At 40.8% G+C, this 21,473-nt stretch overlaps 1 protein-coding gene across 2 annotated transcripts in view; it reads right to left on the bottom strand.

Annotated features, from left to right (window-relative positions):
- peli1b (pellino E3 ubiquitin protein ligase 1b) overlaps positions 1-21,473 on the bottom strand; it is a 49,288-nt gene that overhangs the window by 22,920 nt on the left and 4,895 nt on the right. For both annotated transcript variants that reach the window (XM_063056097.1, XM_063056096.1), the window contains exon 2: positions 5,657-5,825. In XM_063056097.1, the coding sequence (XP_062912167.1) occupies positions 5,657-5,733 (77 nt within the window). In that variant the 5' untranslated portion in view covers positions 5,734-5,825. The remainder of the gene's footprint in view (positions 1-5,656; positions 5,826-21,473) is intronic.

The raw sequence follows: 21,473 nt of genomic DNA on the forward strand, positions 1-21,473 counted from the left end.
GTCCCAAAGAGTGTTAACAGAAATATCCTCTGTATGGTTAATTGTAAAAAAAAATCAATCTGTTCATTCATAAAGTTAACAAAGTCCGAGTCCTGAAGCAACAGCGAATTAAAACGCCATTGTCTATTATTTTGTATATTGGCCAGAATTTTAATAGAAAGCTTAAGTGGAGCATGATCCGAAATGGTTATAGAGTCATAATCACATTTAATCACTGAGGAAATAAGACGAGAATCAATAAAGAAATAATCAATTCTTGAATAGGAATGATGAACATGTGAAAAAAAAGAAAAATCTTTTTCCTGAGGATGCAAAAAAACGCCAAATGTCCGTCGACCCAGAATCCGAAAGGAATGAATTAATCAAAGTTGCAGATTTATTAGGTAAGGTCCGTAAAGGAGCCGAACGGTCCAAAGCTGGAGACAAACAGGTATTAAGATCTCTGCCCCAGATCAATGAAAACTCATTCAAATTCGGAAACTGATTAAATAATGATTTATAAAATTCCAGACAGTCCATATTAGGAGCATAAACATTAACCAAAACTACTTTTTTATTAAATAGTAAACCACTAACCAATAGAAATCTACCATTCGGATCAGAAATAATATCATGTTGTATAAAAGTAACTGAGGAGTCTATAAAAATAGAGACGCCTCGAATCTTAGCATTGGAGTTCGAATGAAACTGTTGTCTCTTCCAGAATTTAAAAAAACGTAGTCTGTCCCCCCTCCGCACATGGGTCTCTTGTAAAAATAAAATTTGTGCTTTAAGTCTCCAGAACACTTTAAAAACTTTTTTCATTTTAATAGGATGATTAAGACCATTAGTATTCCAGGAGACAAAATTAATAATAGACTCCATAAACCCTAAAGTCAACCTGCAACAAGGGGGATTGACGATAGGCTCGACCCACGAACCCGGAAAGGGAACAGAACATACAAGAGATACCGGGAAGAAGGACGCAACCAATACTTCAATAATGTATATCGCCCAAGAAGAAAGAAACTAAAACGTGAAGCCCTTCCCACCACCCCCCACCCCATGACCCCAAGGCTAAATCTAACGCAGACCAGCCCGAAAGAAGCAAGCACTAAAACTACCCCCATGACGTCCGGTATACGCTCCCTAAAAAGTGTAAATATAAATAAGATCAGCTGATTATAAAACAGTAAAAGAATAAAAAAAATAACTCAATTAAAATAAACACATAACAGAATAAAAGCCAGAAAATATATTTAAAAAACCGCAATAAACCCCAGACCCATGAATAAACAAAACAACAAAAAAAAGATTATTAACATAAACTAGTCATAAAAACCTACAAAACAAAATAGATTTTTAAAAAAACTACAAAATTTAAGGCCACAAAGGAAATACGTAAAATGACAATAAGGAAGTAACCACCCAGAATCCCCTGGGAAAAAGAAAGAAATTACGCAGTTAAAAAGAAAGTTTAGCAACCATATTAAGTAATCAAAAATAAACTTTTCTGCCCAAATAAGGCAAAAAAAATTAAGACCGACAATTTCGCATCCTCCGATCAACGGAGATAGTTAAAATATTACGATTAAGATGTTGAAGGTGAAAATTGATCCAGATAACTCTGGGCATCCGATGGAGATTCAAAAAAATGGAGGGCTCCATCCAACGTACGAATCCTTAAACGTGCAGGGTAAAGAAACGCTGGTCTTAAATCCATCTTGTAGAGTTCCGACATCACAGATCTGTAACGAACCCGTTGATCCCGGATTGGTTTACTGAAATCTTCCACGAATCGGAACTTAAGATCCAAAAAAATCAATGAAACCTTTAGATCGAACGAATCGAAACAGTTTCTCCTTGTCTTGAAAGTAATGAAACCGTAAAATGACATGTCTAGGTTTATCTGACCTAGGCGAGTATGATGGAACTCTGAACACGATCCAATAACGGTGGTTGGTCAGGAAATACAGTAGGAAATGCATCTTTTAAAAGTTGAGAAAAATACTTCATAGGGTTATCAGATTCAACAGCTTCACGCACCCCGCTCATTCGAAGATTCTGCCATCGCATTCTGGATTCTAAGTCAGAGTTTTTAAAGGTCAGAAAGTCAAGTTTCTTCTTCATTACATTAATTGTTTCTTCGATTTTCCCCATCTTAAGCTCACTTTGTTGCGTGGATTTTTGAAGATCAGATATAGCCGACTGATGTTCCATAATAGATGTTTGTATCTTATCGATTGAACCGGCAATTTTCTGGAAATTAATTGAAATTTCCGCACGAATCAGCTCCGTAACAGAGGTTGAAATTTCCGCACGAATCAGCTCTGTAACAGAGGTTGAAATTTCCCTTTGAATTAGCTCCGATATAGCTTTCAAAGTCACCGGTGGTTCAGTCGGAGGGAAATCAGTACCTTTCGGTTTAACTGGAGGTTTGCCATCCTTCCAGTTTTTTCCATTCTTAGACCTAGCAGACCTTAAACGCATCCAGTTATCGGAGAGCCCAATTTATTTCAAAGTATTGTAAAAGTTGATGCCTTAATGGTTAATTAAAATATAGGTGATCATAAGAAAAAAAACTCAGAGGTAATGGAGCGAGTCAAGAACGTGACTTCACTCCATGAGCGCTACTGGAAGTCCCCCATAAATGTTCTTAAATATGGTGGTGTGAGTCCTGAGGCTCCAGTACCTTCCTCCTGATGGCAGCATCATGAGAAGAGAGCATGGGCTGTATGGTGGAGGCCCCTGATGATGGATGCTGTTTTCCAGCAATAGCAATTCCTGTGGATGTGCTCAATGGTGGGGGAGGGCTTTACCCATGATGGACTGGGCCGTATCCACTAGTTGCTGTAGGATTCTGTTCAAGGGCATTGGTGTTTCCATACCAGGTTGTGATGCATCTTTATATACACCTTTAGAAGCTTGTCAAATTCTTCGATGTCAGAGGAACTCTTTAGAAAGTAGGGGCACTACCACGCTTTCTTCATAATTGCACTTGTGTGCTGGGCCCAGGATAAGTCCTCTGAAATAATAACACCAAGGAGTTTAAAGTTGCTGACCCTCTCTACCTTTGTTTGTCCAATGAGGACTGGCTCATGGACTTACAGTTTATTTTTCCTGAGGTCAATAATCAGCTCCTTGGTCTTGCCAACAGCTTATTGTTATGGCACCAATCATCCAGATTTTCAATGTCCATTCTATATACTGATTTATCACCACCTTTGCTTCAGCCTAGAACAGTTGAGTTGTCAGTAAACTTGAAAATGGCATTGGAGCTGCCCTTAGCCACACAAGCATAAGTGTGAAGGGAATAGAGCAGGGGGCTCTTGTGGTTGCCAAGCTGAACTGAGCTTGCAAGTGAGGATATCTAGAATCCAACTGCAGGAGGTACTGAGGCCAAGGTCTTGGAGCTTATTGATTAGTTTTGAAGGATGATGGTATTGAATGCTGAGCTGCAGTCAATAAAAAGCACCACGATATATGTATCTTCATTGTCCAGATGTTCCAGGGTTGAGTGAGGAGCCATGAGATGCATCTGCTGTGGACCTGTTACTCTGGCAGGCAAATTGGAGCGGACCTACATCACTTCATGCAGGAGTTGATACATTTTATCACCAACCTCTGAAAACAAATGTGGAAGCAAGTGCTATTGAGTGATAGTCACCATGTTCTTCTTGGACAACAGTATAACTGTAGCCATCTTGAAGCAGGTGGGTACCTCAGACTGCCGAAGCAAGTGGTTAAAAGATCTCAGTGAACACTCTAGCCAGTTGATCAGCACAGGTCTTCAGTACTGGGCCAGGTACCCTGTCTAGGCTGGATGCTTTTTGTGAAGGCTGCTTGCACATCAGCCTCAGAGATTGAAATCATAGGATTATCAGGGACTTCCAGAGTTTGTGATAGTTCTCCATGTTTTGATAGTCAAAGTGAGTACGGAAGCCATTATGCTCAAATGAAAGCAAAGCCCTGCTGGTGATAGTATTTGAGCCCTGCCGCAACTGTTGAGCATCCTTCATTGATTCATTCAGTCCAGAATTGCCACTTCACTTGTGAGATGGCTTTCCAGAGACTAACTTTCTTAGTCACCAGATTTGAATGCCTCAGATCTGGCCTTCAGCAGATTATGAATCTCATGGTTCATCCAGGGCTTCTGATTGGGGAAGACTGAATGACTTTATGGAGATACACTCATCTAAACTGTTTTAATTCAGTCTGTGACAACCATGGTGCATTCATTCTGATCCACAGATGTGTCCTTGAACACAGCCCAGTCCACTGACTCAAAGCAATCCTGTGGACGATCCTTTGCCTCGAGCCACCTCCTCCTTGTCATCCTAATCTCTGGAGCTTTCTCTTTAGCCTCTGCCTGTATGCGGGTAGAAGGACATCCAAATGATCTGATTTACCAAATTGTAGTCTGGGCACGCAATGGTAAGCATTCCTCATCTTCGTATAACAGCGGACTAGTATGTTGGGACCTCTGGTGCTACAGGTTATATGCTTATTGGGCAGGGCTTTCTTCAAACAAGACTGGTTGAAGTCCCCAACTGCGATTTGAAATGTGCTGGGATGGACTGTTTCTTGTTTGGAGACGGCATCAATCAGCATCTCAAGCACTTGATTATAGTCTGCCTCTGATGATATATTAATTGCGGTCAGGATATGGAGGAGAACTTGCTAGGTAAAAAGAACAGATGGCATTTGACCATTTGGTGTTCATGGTCGGGGGGGGGCAGAGAATATAAGTTTGACAAAACCACCACATGCAGATCACCACTGAGAGATTATCATGAAACACACACTTCAATCTTTTGCTTTTTCTGAATCAGCAGTTCAGTCCATTCAGGAAATCAAGAAGCCTTCTGGTTTGATCGTTGTATCGTGTTTTGGGAGAAAGCCAAGTACGGAACAACAATCTCTCATTTCCCTCCGACAATCAGATCCTCTATTTTTGTTAATGTCACAGAAATTTATAGGTTAAAAATGGGATCTGTAAGTTTATACAGAACTTAATGTGAATCAAAATAAAATGTGCATCCAATTGCTTTACCTTTTAAGTTGATTTGGTCATCCATGTACCTCTTCACATGTTTCTTCCTCTTTTACTTATGCTGGATTACTTTCAAAATTGTCAATTAAAGAGGAAATTATCTTCAGTTTTCAGAGTCTTTAAACATTACTCAAACAGGTTTTATTTAAAGGGTCTTATCTTTCAATTGAATATTTAAGTAATACATAGAACAACGCATCAATTTATTGTGGATAAGAGACACCAATCAGTACCTTTTTAAATTGACAAAAACTTAAGATTCAAAATCGAATTAGTAATAGAATAAAGCTGTCCACGCTAACCTCCCATGAAAACAGAAGAGCTCATTTCAAACACCAACAACCTGCATTTCTCGAAAACTTAACACGGGGGGAAATCATCCTTCATACTTTATGGAGGTGCAATCCATAAAATGTAGGCTGGGCTAAATGAGGTGACTGCACATTGGGCAGCTAAATTCCTAGTGAAAGAGGTGGATTTTACGCAGATTTTCTAAAGATTTGAATCCTTTTCTAAATCAGAAAAGGATTTATAGCACCTGTCAAAATTATCTGCAGCAGAATCTATAATCCATTGTTTCTCTCATCAACTAAGTACCCTTCTTAAATACAAACAAATGCTTACCCTAGCACAATGATTTCACCATATTTAATGGGTGCTTTTGTGGATGAAGAAAGATTTTCTTGATCAGGAGAAAACATTAGACGAGTTAGGTGGTTTAAGCACACGTTGTGGTTTGCTTCAGAGTCTTGAATTTTCACACAACTTTTTCATCATTTATGTTTAAATGTTCCTGCAAGAAAAAAAGGTTTATTTTCAGTTTAGGGGCATTTCAACTTACTTATGAATTTACACAGTTTGCAGGGCATTAAAGTGTATTCCAAATAGAGGTACAATTCTCAAAATCCAAAGTAATGGTCAACATTTTAGTTCAAAACCCTGCATCAAGACAGAGTGGCAAGGGGCAAGGTATGAGCTGGCAGTCTGCACAGCAGATAACATGCATTCGCCAGTACTTTGATATTATTAGTTGAGCAAATACATTAAAATGCTACTTTAAAGGTACTGTTAAAATCTAACTGAAGGACTGATTGACAATTCTGACCAACTATATCCTCTAGTTTACAAAAACATTTGCAAAATCACATGGGAGTTATATTCTTAAGACTAGGAGTCCTAATACTAGTCCTAGACTAGTGAGCACTCATGAAGTGTAATAATTGGTACAATTTTAGAAACAGACAGCCAAATACAGGTTGAGTAGCCCGCATCTAAAGTTCCAAAAACTTCTGAAATCCAAAATTTATTTTGAGTGCTGACACGATGTCACAATGGAAAATTCCAAAAGGGACAGAAAAGGTTCCCAGGCAATGCACAGGTCTCTGTGCACCACAGTTTGAGAAGTGACCTCACATATGGAATGAATAGAAGCTCATGCAAAATAGAAAAACACTGCATAAAGCAAAAAATGAAAATCAATTGTGTATTGAAAAAGTTCATTCATCAGTGGAGTGAACATATGGCACCTAACAGTATGCTGATCATGAAACAAAGAACTATCACGACAAACTGAAAATTAAAGGTAATTGTGAATATTCAGCACTGGTTGCAGAAATTTAAGAAAAGGCACGGCATTAAATTGTTAAAACATTTGCTGATCACAAAAATCTAATTTCAGAACAAGTCTACAATGCTGATAGGTTTCACCTCAAGTATAAAAACTAAAGTAGTAAAATACAAATACAGTGTTGCTTTTAGTACCCTCTACACATTTTCATTATATTGTATATAATCTTTTACTGTTAAAACATAGACTGCTTACTGGTAGCACATAAATACAGAGTCAGAAATTATGGCAATCCAAGCTATCTCATTATAAATTCCAAAATCCAAAACACTTCTAGCACCAGTTTGGATAAATGTACTCAATCTGTATGACATAGCAAATTTCCATGACAGTAATTTGCTAATACAATAATTGAATTCCTGTAATGATGATGATGATTGAAAAATTAAGGTCTGAAGGAAAAAAACACTGACCCTTCAACATAGGGTTCTACTTCCATCCGAGTGCTGAGACTATCCCATCTCTATGATGGCACACTTATTAAAAATGTTCAAATATTTCAAGTCTCCAATTAACCCAGTAGTTGCCATTAGTCTAAATTAGTTTGAGAACTGTGCAAATATGCTTTTTTTTTTACATTACACATATATTTTTGCTGCTTCTGGGACCATTTGAGTTCCAAAACTTACCTATAAGCATAAAGTCCTGGGAGATTCAACATACTACATCGTCACTGCCACATAGCTATTTAAAACAAGCTGCATTTTGGAGAGGCAGTAAGAGGAAATTCATTCAACATCATACAAGGTTTGAGTGTGTGTTGTCTTGAGTATAGAATCTACTTTGTCCTGAAATACACAGGCACTGAAAAGAGCCAAAAAGCTGCTGTAGAAACTCCCATCGCACTCTGGCTCACATTCAGTACGAATGAGCAAACCAGATGCCGAACCATCAAGATCTCTGAACAAGTTGGATGCTGGATTAACATGAGTTTTACCATAACACAATTTAACACACAATGAGGCTTCTAGTCATTTCAAAATGCTTCCACTACCATCAGCAGGTGGTCCCTTATCACATATTCAACCTGTTATGATATGGTTACTTCACCCCACCCTACCCAACCCAAGTAGAAAAGCAAACCTTATCTACATAATTCATTAGACTGTAACATCCAGACCACATTTGGAAGCATGTCAGGAGAGCTCAAGAAACAAGGAGAAAAGCAGAACTGAATGCTTTTGGTATTTTAACTATTGAGAGTTAGCATTTCTAAAGCTCCAATTTAATATGAAACTTTAAAATTTAACACTATGCTAAAGACTTTGTTGCTTAAGTAGCTTAAAATGACTTAATAAAATTAAATTTATTTTCAAGAACACGAATTCTTGACTCCAGTTAACAGCTCTTGAATATTTTTAAAATCTGTATATCCAGTTGGGATTGCACACAAAAAAACTCAGTAAATAGAAAGGCACTTGGAAATTGCCAGTAAACATGTAAAATGACCTTTGCCCCTTTATAAAATTGCTAGACATCGCATTATTATGTATCAAATTAAGATAGTTAAATTCCAAAGTAACTACATGCTCAGGAAATGTGATCCAAGTGACTTTGACCATGGAACGATTGTTGGTGCCTGACTGGGTGGTTTGAATATCACAGAAACTGCTGATCTCCTGGGATTTTCACACACAACAGACTCTAGAGTTTTCAGGGATTGGTGCAAAAATCAAAAAAAAAAATCTAGTGAATGACAGTTCTGTGGGCAGAGGAGAATGGCTGGACTCCTGTCATCTTGAACCAAAGTGGCAGCAATTCAAATTACCACACGCTACAACAGCGGTGTGCAAAAGAACATTTCCGAATGCACAACACATGAAATGTTGAAGTGGAAGGGCTGCAGCAGCAGAGGACCACAACATCTTCCACTCCTGTACCTAAATAATGTGGTCACTGAGTGTATGTTTAATAGCTTAATTGCTATAATTAACTGCTCATTAAATATAAAGAGGATTAATAAAAATAGCATGTACAAATTTAACCAACTTATCCTGACAACTCAAAACGCAGAACAAGAGTAAACCAATGTTCAGAGTACACCTCCAAAAGACTAATGAAAAATTAGGTAAAAAGACTACTTAAAGTATTTGATTTTATGACAGTAGAACAAATCTTAATTTCAACAAAACAAAGTTTTGTCAAAAGCAGAAAATTAAAATAGAAACCTATGGAAATAATATATTTTTTTTAAAAAAAGAGGTTGAGCACACCAGACACTAAATGCAAGCTGTGTGATGACTACCAGACATGTGCAAATAGCCTGTGTATCCATGTCAAGGTTGCAGAAGTGTGTGTAACCAGTGCTTTAAGGAAGATTGAGGGAAGGAAAGGGGGAGGGAAGAAAGCCAAGAAATAAAAGTGAACTGGACAAAATGTTCCAAGCATGCCGTAAATCAGACCTACAATGAAATTGAGCAAAGCATTTAAAGGGCTTGAGATCCTAGGGAAATAAATGTTTGTGTTAATGACTGAATTATGATAACCTAAAATTATGTGCCAGATGTTAATTTGAAAATTGAGGTTATCTGAAGCACAAACTCATTACTATTACAAAGTACAATAAATAAGGAAACATCCCTTTTAAAATGGAGGGATTATAATGAATGGTTGTCACCAACTTCATCAAAATCTGCGTGTATTAATGTGCTGCTTCAAGGAGAGTGCCTAAACCATAATCCCTCAATGAACTAGGATATTTTCAGTCTGCTGAAGGCCAGATATGTGCCATACAGGACCAGTGATCCAGAATCCTACAAATCCAGGTACAACCTATAGAAGGCCATTGAGAGAGAAAGAAGGGAATTCCATGCGAAGGGGTCAGGGACACAAATCGGATACATGATAGCTATGGCAGTTTACACGCCATTACTTCATACCAGGTGAAGCCCAACAGCAGAAGTGGCAGTGATGTCAAACTTGCTGGTGAACTCAACATCTTTTATGCTTTGAAGGGGAGAGTAACACCACACTTGTGCGCATTCATACAACATTTGGCAATTTGCAATCTGTTTTGGATGCCAAGATCAGAACATCCATCAACAGGGTGCTCTCTTGCAAAACGTCATGCCATGTCAGTGGATATGGCTGGGTACTGAAAACCTGTGCAGATCAATAAGCTGGACTTCTCAAGAACATCTTCAAACTCTCACTGCTGTGGCGCAAGGTTGCTATCTGCTTCAAATGTACAACAATTGTACTGGTGCCCAAGAGGATGAGCTATCTCAACAACCATCAACAAGTAGCACGCACTTATACTATAATGAGTACTTGAAGAGGTTGGTTATGGCTATAATCAACTCCTGCCCGAGTGCAACACCCTGGTTAAAATTTTTATTGCTATGCTGTAGATATTTCATTTTAGCACTTCTGTAAGAGCAGCCTGTTCTGCTTTTAGCATGTTTGGGCTTGAGCTAAAGATAATGAGCAATGTTGTTCAACTTGGGAATGTTATGTCAGCCAATTAGGATGGTGGAATTGGGAGCAGGTTCTGGAGAATGCAGGACAAAGAGGTTTTGGTGATGGACACTGGTGTGGGTTGAGGTCCTTTTGGTGGAAGCTGGGAGAAGACAGGGGGAAAGATGACTGAGGGCGGCGTCCCTGCTGCAGGTGTTTTGTGCAGATGAATGGCTTCAAGGAGGAAGGACCAATACTCCCATAGGGGAGCCCATCTGTTCGTGATAGATTTCAAGCAACATTCGGAAGGTGGTAGGTGCTTTCCCACAGACTGTGGGTCCAGCGTGCAAGCTAAAGACAACTTCAAGGAGAGCTCCAACTAATGTGCCCATTTGGACTGGGTTAACTGTGATGGGCTCTTTTTTTCACCCCTTCCTTTTTCCTACTGTTTGAAAAAACTGACAGCTCTAAATATACTTTCTTCATAATTGTATGCAGTGCACGATGTTATTTCTTGCCCACAGGTAACTGCAAGTGGCAGCATTTACACAGTATTCACTCGGATTGGGATGCAGGTGGCCGAAACATCCCCACTCTCTTGTTCTGGTGGGACCAAAGTCATATCGACCCCGATTAAAGGTGGCTTTTGAGTTGAGTCTATTGGCTTGTTAGCAACGTTTCTAGAAATGCGTGGTAAAAAGGGGTTTCATTAGAAAAGACCTGAACATGTTGCAATTAACTTAATGGTCAATTTAATGATGTATAGATTTCACAACTCTAAGGACTTCTTCAAACCAAGCAGATACAACATCTTTAAGTGGTCAGAGGTTCATCACTAAGGGTGGAAGACTCCAAGCCAGGCTGGAAGGCAAAGGGATGAGGCCCCTTCTACCCAGCATTTTGTTGGCAACTGTGCAGTTGCTGGAGAACAAAATTGCAGACCTGAGGGGAAGATGACTGTACTGGAGGGAAATGAGTGATTGTTCTGTTCCATGTCTCAGGGAGACTTGGCTTTCTCCCAACACTGAAAGGTTTCTCAATTTACCAAATGGACTAAGCTGCTGATTCAGAAAAGGCAAAAGGTGGAGGTGTGTGACTCTCAGTCGTGCTCTGATGTGGCAGTTTTGTTGCACTTGTGCTCCCCCAACCTTGAACACCTAATGATCAAAGGCTGTTCTATTTACCTAATGAATTCTCCATAATCCTAACTGTAGTCTACACATCACCAGTGGCGATCAAGAGCTTGAGGTCATCCCCAAACTTCTAGTCCATCCCAAAGCATTTCAAATCATAGTCGTGGACTTCAACCAACTACAATTAGCATACAAACTGTAGCAGCAGAGGTCCTAACACCACCAGACCACTGTTACACTACGGCAAGGAATGTCTACGATTTCATGTCCAAACATTTTGGTAAATCAGATCACTTGACTGTCCTTTTCCTATCTGCATACAGGCAGCGCCAGAGTTTTGGACAACAACTAAGTACTCCCAGGAGGCAGAGGAGTGGCTATGGGATTACTTCGACTCAGTGGACAGGACCCTGTTCAAGGATTCATCTATGAATCAGAATGAATACATCATGGTTGTCACAGACTTTACTAAAACAGTTGTAGATAAATGCATCTCAACAAAATCTATCAGATTCTTCCCCAATCAGAAGCCCTGGATGAACCATGAGATTCACAATCTGCACAGGGCCAGACAGAAGCATTCAAATCTGGTGACCAATAAAGTTACAATCTCCAGAAAGCAATCTCACAAGCGAAGTGACAATTCCAAATTATACCTGAATCAACAAAGTAAGCTCAACAGTTGTGGCAGGGCTCGAATACCATCACCAGCAGGGTTTTACTTCCATCTGTGCTCACTTTGACCATCAAACTCGAAGTCCCCAAGGATCCTATGAGTTCAGTCTGAGGTTGGCATGCGAGGAGGGTAAACTCACAAAAAGCATCCAGCCCAGACAGGGTACCTGAGCAAGTACTAAAAAACCTGTGCTGATCAACTGGTTGGAGTGTTCACCGAGATCTCTAACCTCTCACTTCGGCAGATTGAGATACCCACCTGCTTCAAGCAGATTTGTTATACTGGTGGCTAAGAATAAAGTAACAAGCCTTCATGACTATTGTCCAGTAACACTTACAACCACAGTGAAGTATTTTGAGAGGTTAATAATGAAACACATCAACTCCGACACAAGTATATTGCTTCCATTTCAACTTGCCTAATAGAGGTCCACAGCAGATGCCATCTCATTAGCTCTTTACCCAACCCTGGAACATCTGGACAACAAATATGCATACATCAGCATTCAATATCATCCCTTCAAAACTAAACTCAAGTTTCTAGACCTTGGCCTCAATACCTCTTCGTGCAAATGGATCCTCGCTTTCCTCACTTGTAGACCCCAATCAGTTCAGATTGGCAACATCTCCTCCACGATCTCCATCAGCACAGATGTGTGCTTAGCCCCCTACTCTGCTTCTTTACACTAACGACCATGTGGCTAAGCACAGCTCCAATGCCATATTCAAGTTTGCTGATGACACCACTGGCATAGACTTAATTAAAAGTGGTGATAAATGAGCATATAGGAGAGAGACTGAAAATCTGGCTGGGTGATACCGTAACAATAACCTCTTACTCAATGTCAGCAAGATCACAGAGAAGGCAAACAGATCCATGAGCCAGTCCTCATCGGAGGATCAGAGGTGGAAGGTCAGCAACTTTAAATTCCTCAGTGTTATTATTTCAGAGGACCCAGCACACAAGTGCAATCATGGTAGCACCTGTACTTCCTTAGGTGTTTGCAGAGATTTGGTATGACATCTAAAACTATGACAAACTTCTATAGATGTGTGCTGGAGAGCATATTAACTGGCTGCATCACAACTTCGTATGGAAACACCAATGCCCTTGAACAGAAAATCCTACAAAGAGTACTGCATACAGCCCAGACTCGGGTAAAGCCTTCCCAACTAGCGAGCACATCTACACAAAACGTAGTCGCAAGATAACAGCATCTGCTATCGGGGGCCCCACCTTCCAAGACATGTCTTCTTTTTGCTGTTATCAGGAAGGTGGTACAGGAGCCCCAGTACTAACACCATCAGGTCCAGCAACAGTTACTAATCCTCAACCAAAGGAGATAACTTTACTTGCTTCATCGCTGAACTGCTTCCACAACCTATGGACTCATTTTCAAGGGCTCTTCATCTCATGATCTTGATATTTATTACTTATTTATCACTTCTTTCTTTCTGCAGTTGCACAGTGTGTTGTCTTTTCCATACTAGTTGAACACCCAAGTTGGTGCAGTCTTTCATTGATCCTGTTATGGTTATTACTCTATTATGGATTTATTGAATATACTCGCAAGAAAATCATATTCAGGGTTGTATATAGTGACATGTGTACTTTGTTAATAAATTTGCTCTGAACTTATTATCAAAGTACACATGTCACTATATACAACCCTGAATATGATTTTCTTGCGAGTATATTCAATAAATCCATAATAGAGTAATAACCATAACAGGATCAATGAAAGACTGCACCAACTTGGGTGTTCAACTAGTATGGAAAAGACAACACACTGTGCAACTGCAGAAAGAAAGAAGTGATAAATAAGTAATAAATATCAAGATCATGTAGCCATACGTCACTGCCTCTTTGTTCTGCTTTGGACCACCTAGTCAACAACAAACATGCATCAGGCTGGTATATTTATACCTGTGCAAATCATGCCGCATCTGGTGACCCCGTGATCTGTCTCAAAGGCTGATGTCAGAACATTTTTCAGTAGGATGAACCATCACAAAGCATCAGTCCTTGATGATGTACCGAAAACCTATACCAACCAACTGGTGGGAGTATTCAAGGACATCTTCAACCTCTGACTGCTGCAGCTGGATGTTCCTACTTGCTTCAAAAGGGTGTAAGTCATGCCAGCAGCCAAGAGCAGGGTAAACTGCTTCAACGAATATCACCCAGTTGCACTCACATCTACTGTGATGAAGTGCTTTGAGAGGTTGGTACTGGACCTGCTGCAATTTGCCTATTGCCATAATAGGTCTACCATGGTTGCAAACTCACTGGTCTCCACTCGGCCTTGGACCATCCGGACAACAGCAATATCTGCATCAGGCTGCTGTTTATTGATTACAGCTCAGCACTGAAAACCATCATACCCTCAGTTACAACTAATAAGCTTCAAAACCTAGGCCTCTGTCCCTCCCACTGCAACTGAATGCTTGATTTCCTCACCAGGAGACCATGGTGCAGATCAGAAATAACATCTCCTCCTCGTTGACAATCAACACTGGCACACCTTGAGGAGGAGTGCTTAGCCCACTGCTCTTTTTCTCTCTCTCTCTGGCAGCAAAATCTCAGAGGGTGACGAAGGGGCATACAGGAATGAGACAGATCAGCTGGTTAAGTGATGTCACAATAACCTTGATCTCACCATCAATGGGGGAGGAGAGGGGGGAGGAGAGGGGGGAGGAGAGGGGGGAGGAGAGGGGGGAGGAGAGGGGGGAGGAGAGGGGGGAGGAGAGGGGGGAGGAGAGGGGGGAGGAGAGGGGGGAGGAGAGGGGGGAGGAGAGGGGGGAGGAGAGGGGGGAGGAGAGGGGGGAGGAGAGGGGGGAGGAGAGGGGGGAGGAGAGGGGGGAGGAGAGGGGGAGGAGAGGGGGGAGGAGAGGGGGAGGAGAGGGGGGAGGAGAGGGGGGAGGAGAGGGGGAGGAGAGGGGGGAGGAGAGGGGGGAGGAGAGGGGGAGGAGAGGGGGGAGGAGAGGGGGAGGAGAGGGGGGAGGAGAGGGGGGAGGAGAGGGGGGAGGAGAGGGATACACAGGATTGCAAGAGGTGACAGAGGGATATCGACTCAGCCAGCTCCTTCACAGGCACAACCCCTCTGCCCCCACCATCAAGGATATCTTCAAGAAACAATGCCTCAAGAAGGAACCATCCATCATCAAGGAACCTCATCATCCAGTACATGCCCTCTTCTTGCTGCTACCATCAGGGAGGTGGTCCAGGAGCTTGAAGACCCACACTCAACAAATGAGAACAAGTTTCTTCCCTTCACCATCAGATTCCTGAACTGGCCCTCAGCACTACATCATTATTTGTCTTTTTTGTACTATTTTGTTATTCATTGTCTTTGCTGCCACAAAACAACAAATCTCACCTCATGGGTTTACTGAGTATGCCCACAAGCCAACAAATCTCAGGTTTGTATATGGTGACATATAGTCTTGATTTACAGCAACTATAAGGCCAAATAACTAACCTAAAAACTTAATCTTGAAATATATTTAAAGATAAAGCCAGAAAAGTGGCAGAATGAAATTCCAGTCTTCAGTGAACTAATTAATTTCCATCCAGGTTGCAGCAGGAGCACCATTACTTCAATATTCCTCTGACATAGAAGGAGGAAGATTAACAAGAAAGCAATTCCTGCACATGGCATATACAGTGGCATGCAAATGTTTGGGTACCCTGGTCAAAATTTCTGTTACTGTGAATAGCTAAGCGAGTAAAAGATGAATTGATTTCCAAAAGGCATAAAGTTAAAGATGACACATTTCTTTAATATTTTAAGCAAGTTTACTTTTTGATTTCCATCTTTTACAGTTTCAAAATAACAAAAAAGGTAAAGGGCCCGACGCAAAAGTTTGGGCACCCTGCATGGTCAGTACTTAGTAACACCCCCTTTGGCAAGTATCACAGCTCGTAAACACTTTCTGCAGCCAGCTAAGTCTTTCTATTCTTGTTTGGGGGATTTTCGCCCATTCTTCCTTGCAAAAGGCTTCTAGTCATGTCAGATTCTTGGGCCATCTTGCATGCACTGCTCTTTTGAGGTCTATTCACAGATTCTCAATGATGTTTAGGTCAGGGGACTGTGAGGGCCACGGCAAAACCTTCAGCTGGTGCCTCCTGAGGTAGTCCATTGTGGATTTTGAGGTGTGTTTAGGATCATTATCCTGTTGTAGAAGCCATCCTCTTTTCATCTTCAGCTTTTTATTTTAAATACAGACAGTGTGATGTTTGCTTCCAGAATTTGCTGGTATTTGTTGAATTCATTCTTCCCTCTACCAGTGAAATGTTCCCCGTGCCACTGGCTGCAACACATGCCCAAAGCATTATCGATCCACCCCAGTGCTCAACAGTTGGAGAGGGGTTCTTTTCATGAAATTCTGCACCCTTTTTTCTCCAATACCTTAGTTCATTGCGGCCAAAAAGTTCTATTTTAACTTCATCAGTCCACAGGACTTATTTCCAAACTGCATCAGGCTTGTTCAGATGTTCCTTTGCAAACTTCTGATGCTGAATTCTGTGGTGAGGACACAGGAAAGGTTTTCTTCTGATGACTCTCCCATGAAGGTCATATTTGTGCAGGTGTCGCTGCACAGCAGAACAGTGCACCACCACTCCAGAGTCTGCTAAATCTTCCTGAAGGTCTTTTGCAGTCAAACAGGGGTTTTGATTTGCCTTTCTAGTAATCTTACGAGCAGTTTTCTTGGAAAGTTTTCTTGGTCTTCCAGACCTCAACTTGACCTCCACCATTCCTGTTAACTGCCATTTCTTAATTACATTACGAATTGAGGAAACGGCTACCTGAAAATGCTTTGCTATCTTCTTATAGCCTTCTCCTGCTTTTGGGCATCATTTATTTTAATTTTCAGAGTGCTAGGCAGCTGCTTAGAGGAGCACCTGGCTGTTGATTGTTGCGACAAGGTTTGAGGAGTCAGGGTATTTATAAAGCTTTGAAATTTGCATCACATGGCCTTTCCTAACGATGACTGTGAACAAGCCATAGCCCTAACAAGCTAATTAAGGTCTGAGACCTTGGTAAAAGTTATGAGAGCTCAAATCTCTTGGGGTGCCCAAACTTTTGCATAGTGCTCCTTTCCTTTTCTTCCCACTCTAAAATTCTACAAAACAAAAATAATACACTAATCTTGCTTAAAATGTTGAAAAGAATGTTTCCTCTTTTGGAGATCAGTTCATCTTCTACTCACTTAAGTATTCACAGTAACAGAAATTTTGACCAGGGGTGCCCAAACCTTTGCATGCCACTGTACATATACAAAAAAGGGCAAGGATAATTTCTCAACATAGAGGCAATGAGGCTGACTGGCAATTTTACTTCACTACTTCAGCACAGAAAATTTAAAAATTGCGGGATCACAGGAGGTCAAGGTACTGCCTTAAAATGAATTTAAAATTCCATGACATCATTTCTGATTTGTATCCCAATACAGAATAGCTGCACTTTCCACTCAATGAATGCACTGTCCATTTCTAGAATGTTGGCAGTCACGTGCAAACTAAAGTATTTGATCTCAGAGCATGTTTTGCATTTCCAGTTTGCAGAACAAAATTCCACCAGTAACTGAAAAAATGGCTAATAATGCAAGTTTTATTTTGAAGTCGTTAACTAGTAATTAAACATATTTACACAATGAAAGCCTTGATAATATACATTGCAAATTTCATGCTATGGTTTATGTTTTCCCTTAGCAGACGTAGGTCATGAAATATTTCAAGAACCAGTTCAACATTATCTTTGGTGGATTAGAGTGCACACAAGCTGTAATGCCCAGACTCACTAAGTAACAAAGCTACCTGGGCAAGATGTGCTTTAATCACAGAATGCAAAATTTGGGTTCAAATAAATTCAAAACCTAGAAGATCCTGATGAAGGATCTCAGTCCAAAACTGTTCATTTGACTGTTCCCTCCTCTCCATAGATGCTGCCAGACTTGTTGAGTTCATCCAGCATTTTGGATTGGTTCTTTAAAACTAGAGTTGCAGGAGCAACTTTGAAGTTTGTTTCAGCAAAAAGTGCCATTTTTGAAACTAGAAACTTTGGATAAAGGATTTCTTGACTTTGTGGAAGCATGGTGGAACCTTAAAACAACCTACACAAACCTTAGCTGTGATAAAAATGTGGCAATAATACAAGAATGGTGACACATGTCATTTTAAAATACCCCCTCCCTTCAATCCTTTTGCAACACAAATTACAATGATTACATTGCCTTACTGTTGCTCAGTAACTCATAATTTAGACCAGGTGTCAAGAAACATTACTTTCAACCATTATCTAAATTACTCAAACATTGTTAAACCTTAAATACTGTATTTTATTGAAATAATATGGGTTTGACAAATCTTAAGTCATAGTAATGCAAAAATAGCTGATCAGAAATCAATTCCTCTGATATACAGTGATTCATATTTCTCAATTTTATTAGCACCAAATAACAGATTTTCCATACTACTGGCTGTTACTCCTATTAAGACAAAATACACTTAGATCATGATTTAAAAAAGTTACACAACATATAATAAATTTCCCTGTGGGCAGTTTAAGAAGGTAAGAGCCCATGGTATTACAGGAAAGATACTAGCATCGATAGAAGATTGGCTGACTAACAGGAGGCAAAGATAGAGAATAAAGGGCACCTTTTGTGGCTGGCTGCTGATGGGTTAGTGTTGGGGTCTCTTCTTTTCACATTATTATCAATGACCTGGATGACAATTAATGACTTCATGGCCAAGTTTACAAACAATACAAAGTTAGGTGGAGAGGCAGGCGGCGTTGAGGAATCAGTGAGTCCAGAGAATGACTTCAACAGATTAGGAGAATGGGCAAAGTGGCAGATGGAATACAATATAGGGAAGTGTATTGGCATACACTTTGGTAGGAGTAAAGGTGCAGACTATCTTCTAAACAGTAAGCAATTCAGAAATCGAAGAGGTAAGGGAACTTTGGAGCCCTAAGCAGGATCCCTAAAGGTTAACTTGCAGGTGGAGTCAGTTGCAAGGAAGGCAAATGCAATGTCAGCATTCATTTCGAGAGGACTAGAACAAAAAAAAAGCAAAGATGCAATGCTGAAGCTTTAAGATGAGTTATGAGAGCTGTTGCTTGGCCTCCACAAGGTCAGTCCACCAGACTGCAAGAGCACTGTTCTTTTGATGACTTGGTTGCAATTGGTGGGAGGTGAACTGAGGGCTGAGCATTTGGAAAGAGGCAATGTTGGAGAGGCCCAGGACCAGATGATGCCATGGCAGGAAATGGAAATGAAAATGAAATGGTTAAGGGAGAATACAAGGCCCAAAATGAGGGTCTGAGAGGAAAAGGAATACTTCAGCTACGAGAAGGGGGTTGATGAGACATTACTAAAGAAATAAGACACCAAGGCAGTGACAACAGAAGTGTTCCAACTCATAGCTGAGGTGCAGGCACAAGGATATAAATGTGAGGCCTTTGCTGAGGACAGACTGCACAGCACCTGAGAGGGGAAAGTCCAGCAGGAATTATGAAGAACTGGCAGGGTTTGGAACTGGGGAAAGGATTAGAAGGGCGATGGGAGGGGACAACTTGTAGGTGGTGAGATGGGGGGGGGTAGTCACAACAGAAAGGGAGGAGGAAGTAGCAAGGATAGTGTAGGTCAGAAAATGAGGAGCTGTGGCTACCAGTCTTACCCAGGCATAATGGTAAAGAAAAGCATCACCAGGAGATCTGCTGCTGTATGATTCAGAGTGACTCACATGTTCAATTTTGAGCTGATCTACCCATTAATAAGCATACCCATTTAGCAATACACAAAAATGTAGGAACTCAGCAAGTCAGGCAGCAGTTATGAAAAGAATAAACAATCAACATTTTGGGCTGAGATTCTTCAAGATTGGAAAGGAAGTAGGCAGAAGCCAAAAGGTAGGAGAGGGGGAGCAGCATAAGCTGGCAGGTAACCAGTATTGCATTGTATCCAGCATTCCCAGTGCTGCTTCCTCTACGTCAGTGAAACCCAATGCACTTTGCCGAGCAGCTTTGCTTCATTGGCTGCATGAGGCAAGATCTCTTGGTGACTACACATTTCAACAGGACTTTCCATTCCCAAACTGACATGCTTATCTGTGGTCTCCTATACTGCAATAATGAGGCCAAACTCAGGTTGGGGGAGCAATACTGCATATTCCAGCTGGGTAGCCTGCAATCTGATTACATGAACTTTGATTTTCTTTAAGTTTCAGTAAACTTCCACCCTTTCTATTTCCATTCTGGTTACCCTCTTTACTTGTCCATCACTTCCCTCCAGTTCTCCTCCTTCCCTCATTTCATGGTCCACTGCCCTCTCTTAGATTCCTTCTTTTTCAGCCCTTTATCTCTTCCACCTATCCCTTCCAAGCTTATTACTTCATCACCCCTCCCTCACCCATCATCTGCCAGCTTGTACAGTCAGTCCTCCTTATCCGCGCGGGATTGGTTCCGGGACCCCCCGCGGATACCAAAAAACGCAAATGCTCAAGTCCCTTATTTAACCTGTCTCAGCGCAGTAGACTTTAGGACCCAGCGGAGCTCTGAATCTGCAGTGTTTCTGTTCACGAAAATAATCACGATCCGAATTGAAAATAAAGTGGAAATAATAAAGTGATCGGAAAGAGGTGAAACACCATTGGTCATTGGAAAAGCATTAGGCTGCAGTCAGTCAACGATCGGAACAATTTTAAAGGATAAAGTGAGAAAGGCCCTGCCCCAATGAAAACAATTATTACTAAGCAACGCAGTGATTTAATTATTGAAATACATATGTTTCTTAAGTGTTCTATATGCATAGAAAGGTAAAATATATACTATACACTAAGGCAAACATGTGATTAACTGATGCTAAATAATACTGGATGCACCTGTTCTGACTTACTTAGTAAGAGAACAACTGGTTTTTTTATCCTGATCCGCAGTAACCTACGCACATCTTCCCATATACTTCAAATCATCTTTAGATTACTTATAATACCTGATGCACTGTAAATGTTATGTAAATAGTTGTTATACTGCGTTTAGGGAATAACGATAAGAAAAAAAAAGTCTGTACATGCTCAAACAACAAGTGCTGGAGAGAGAACTTCCGGGTTTTCCTGATCCGTGGTTGGTTGAATCCATGCATGCGGAACCCGCAGGTAAGGAGGGTCGACTGTACTCCTTCCCCTCCCCCCACTGTCTTTTTCTGGCTTCTGCCTCCACCTTTTCCAATGCTGATGAAGGATCTCAGCCTAAAACGTTGAATGTTTATTCCTTTCCAGAGATGCTGCCTGACTTGCTGTGTTCCTCCAGAATTTTGTGTGCATTGTTCAAAATTTCCAGCATTTGCAGAATCTTGTGTCCCTCGTTCAGAAAGATGGTTAAGCCACACTATAGAATTCAGGGAAAAATAAGAAACGACAGCTTCTAGAACCTGGAGAGGCTCAACAGTTAATGCAGCATCTGTGGGAGGAATACAACTGAATTCCTTAACATGAAAGAGCTGTCTCTACAACGATTCTATGGCAGGCAGTTTTACCAGTGAGATAGACTAAATGGCAGTTACTGAAAGTTAATGGAATAATTAGAGCATTGCCAGATCGGTA

The sequence above is a fragment of the Mobula hypostoma genome, chromosome 8, assembly GCF_963921235.1.
Source record: "Mobula hypostoma chromosome 8, sMobHyp1.1, whole genome shotgun sequence".
NCBI classification, from domain to species: domain Eukaryota; kingdom Metazoa; phylum Chordata; class Chondrichthyes; order Myliobatiformes; family Myliobatidae; genus Mobula; species Mobula hypostoma.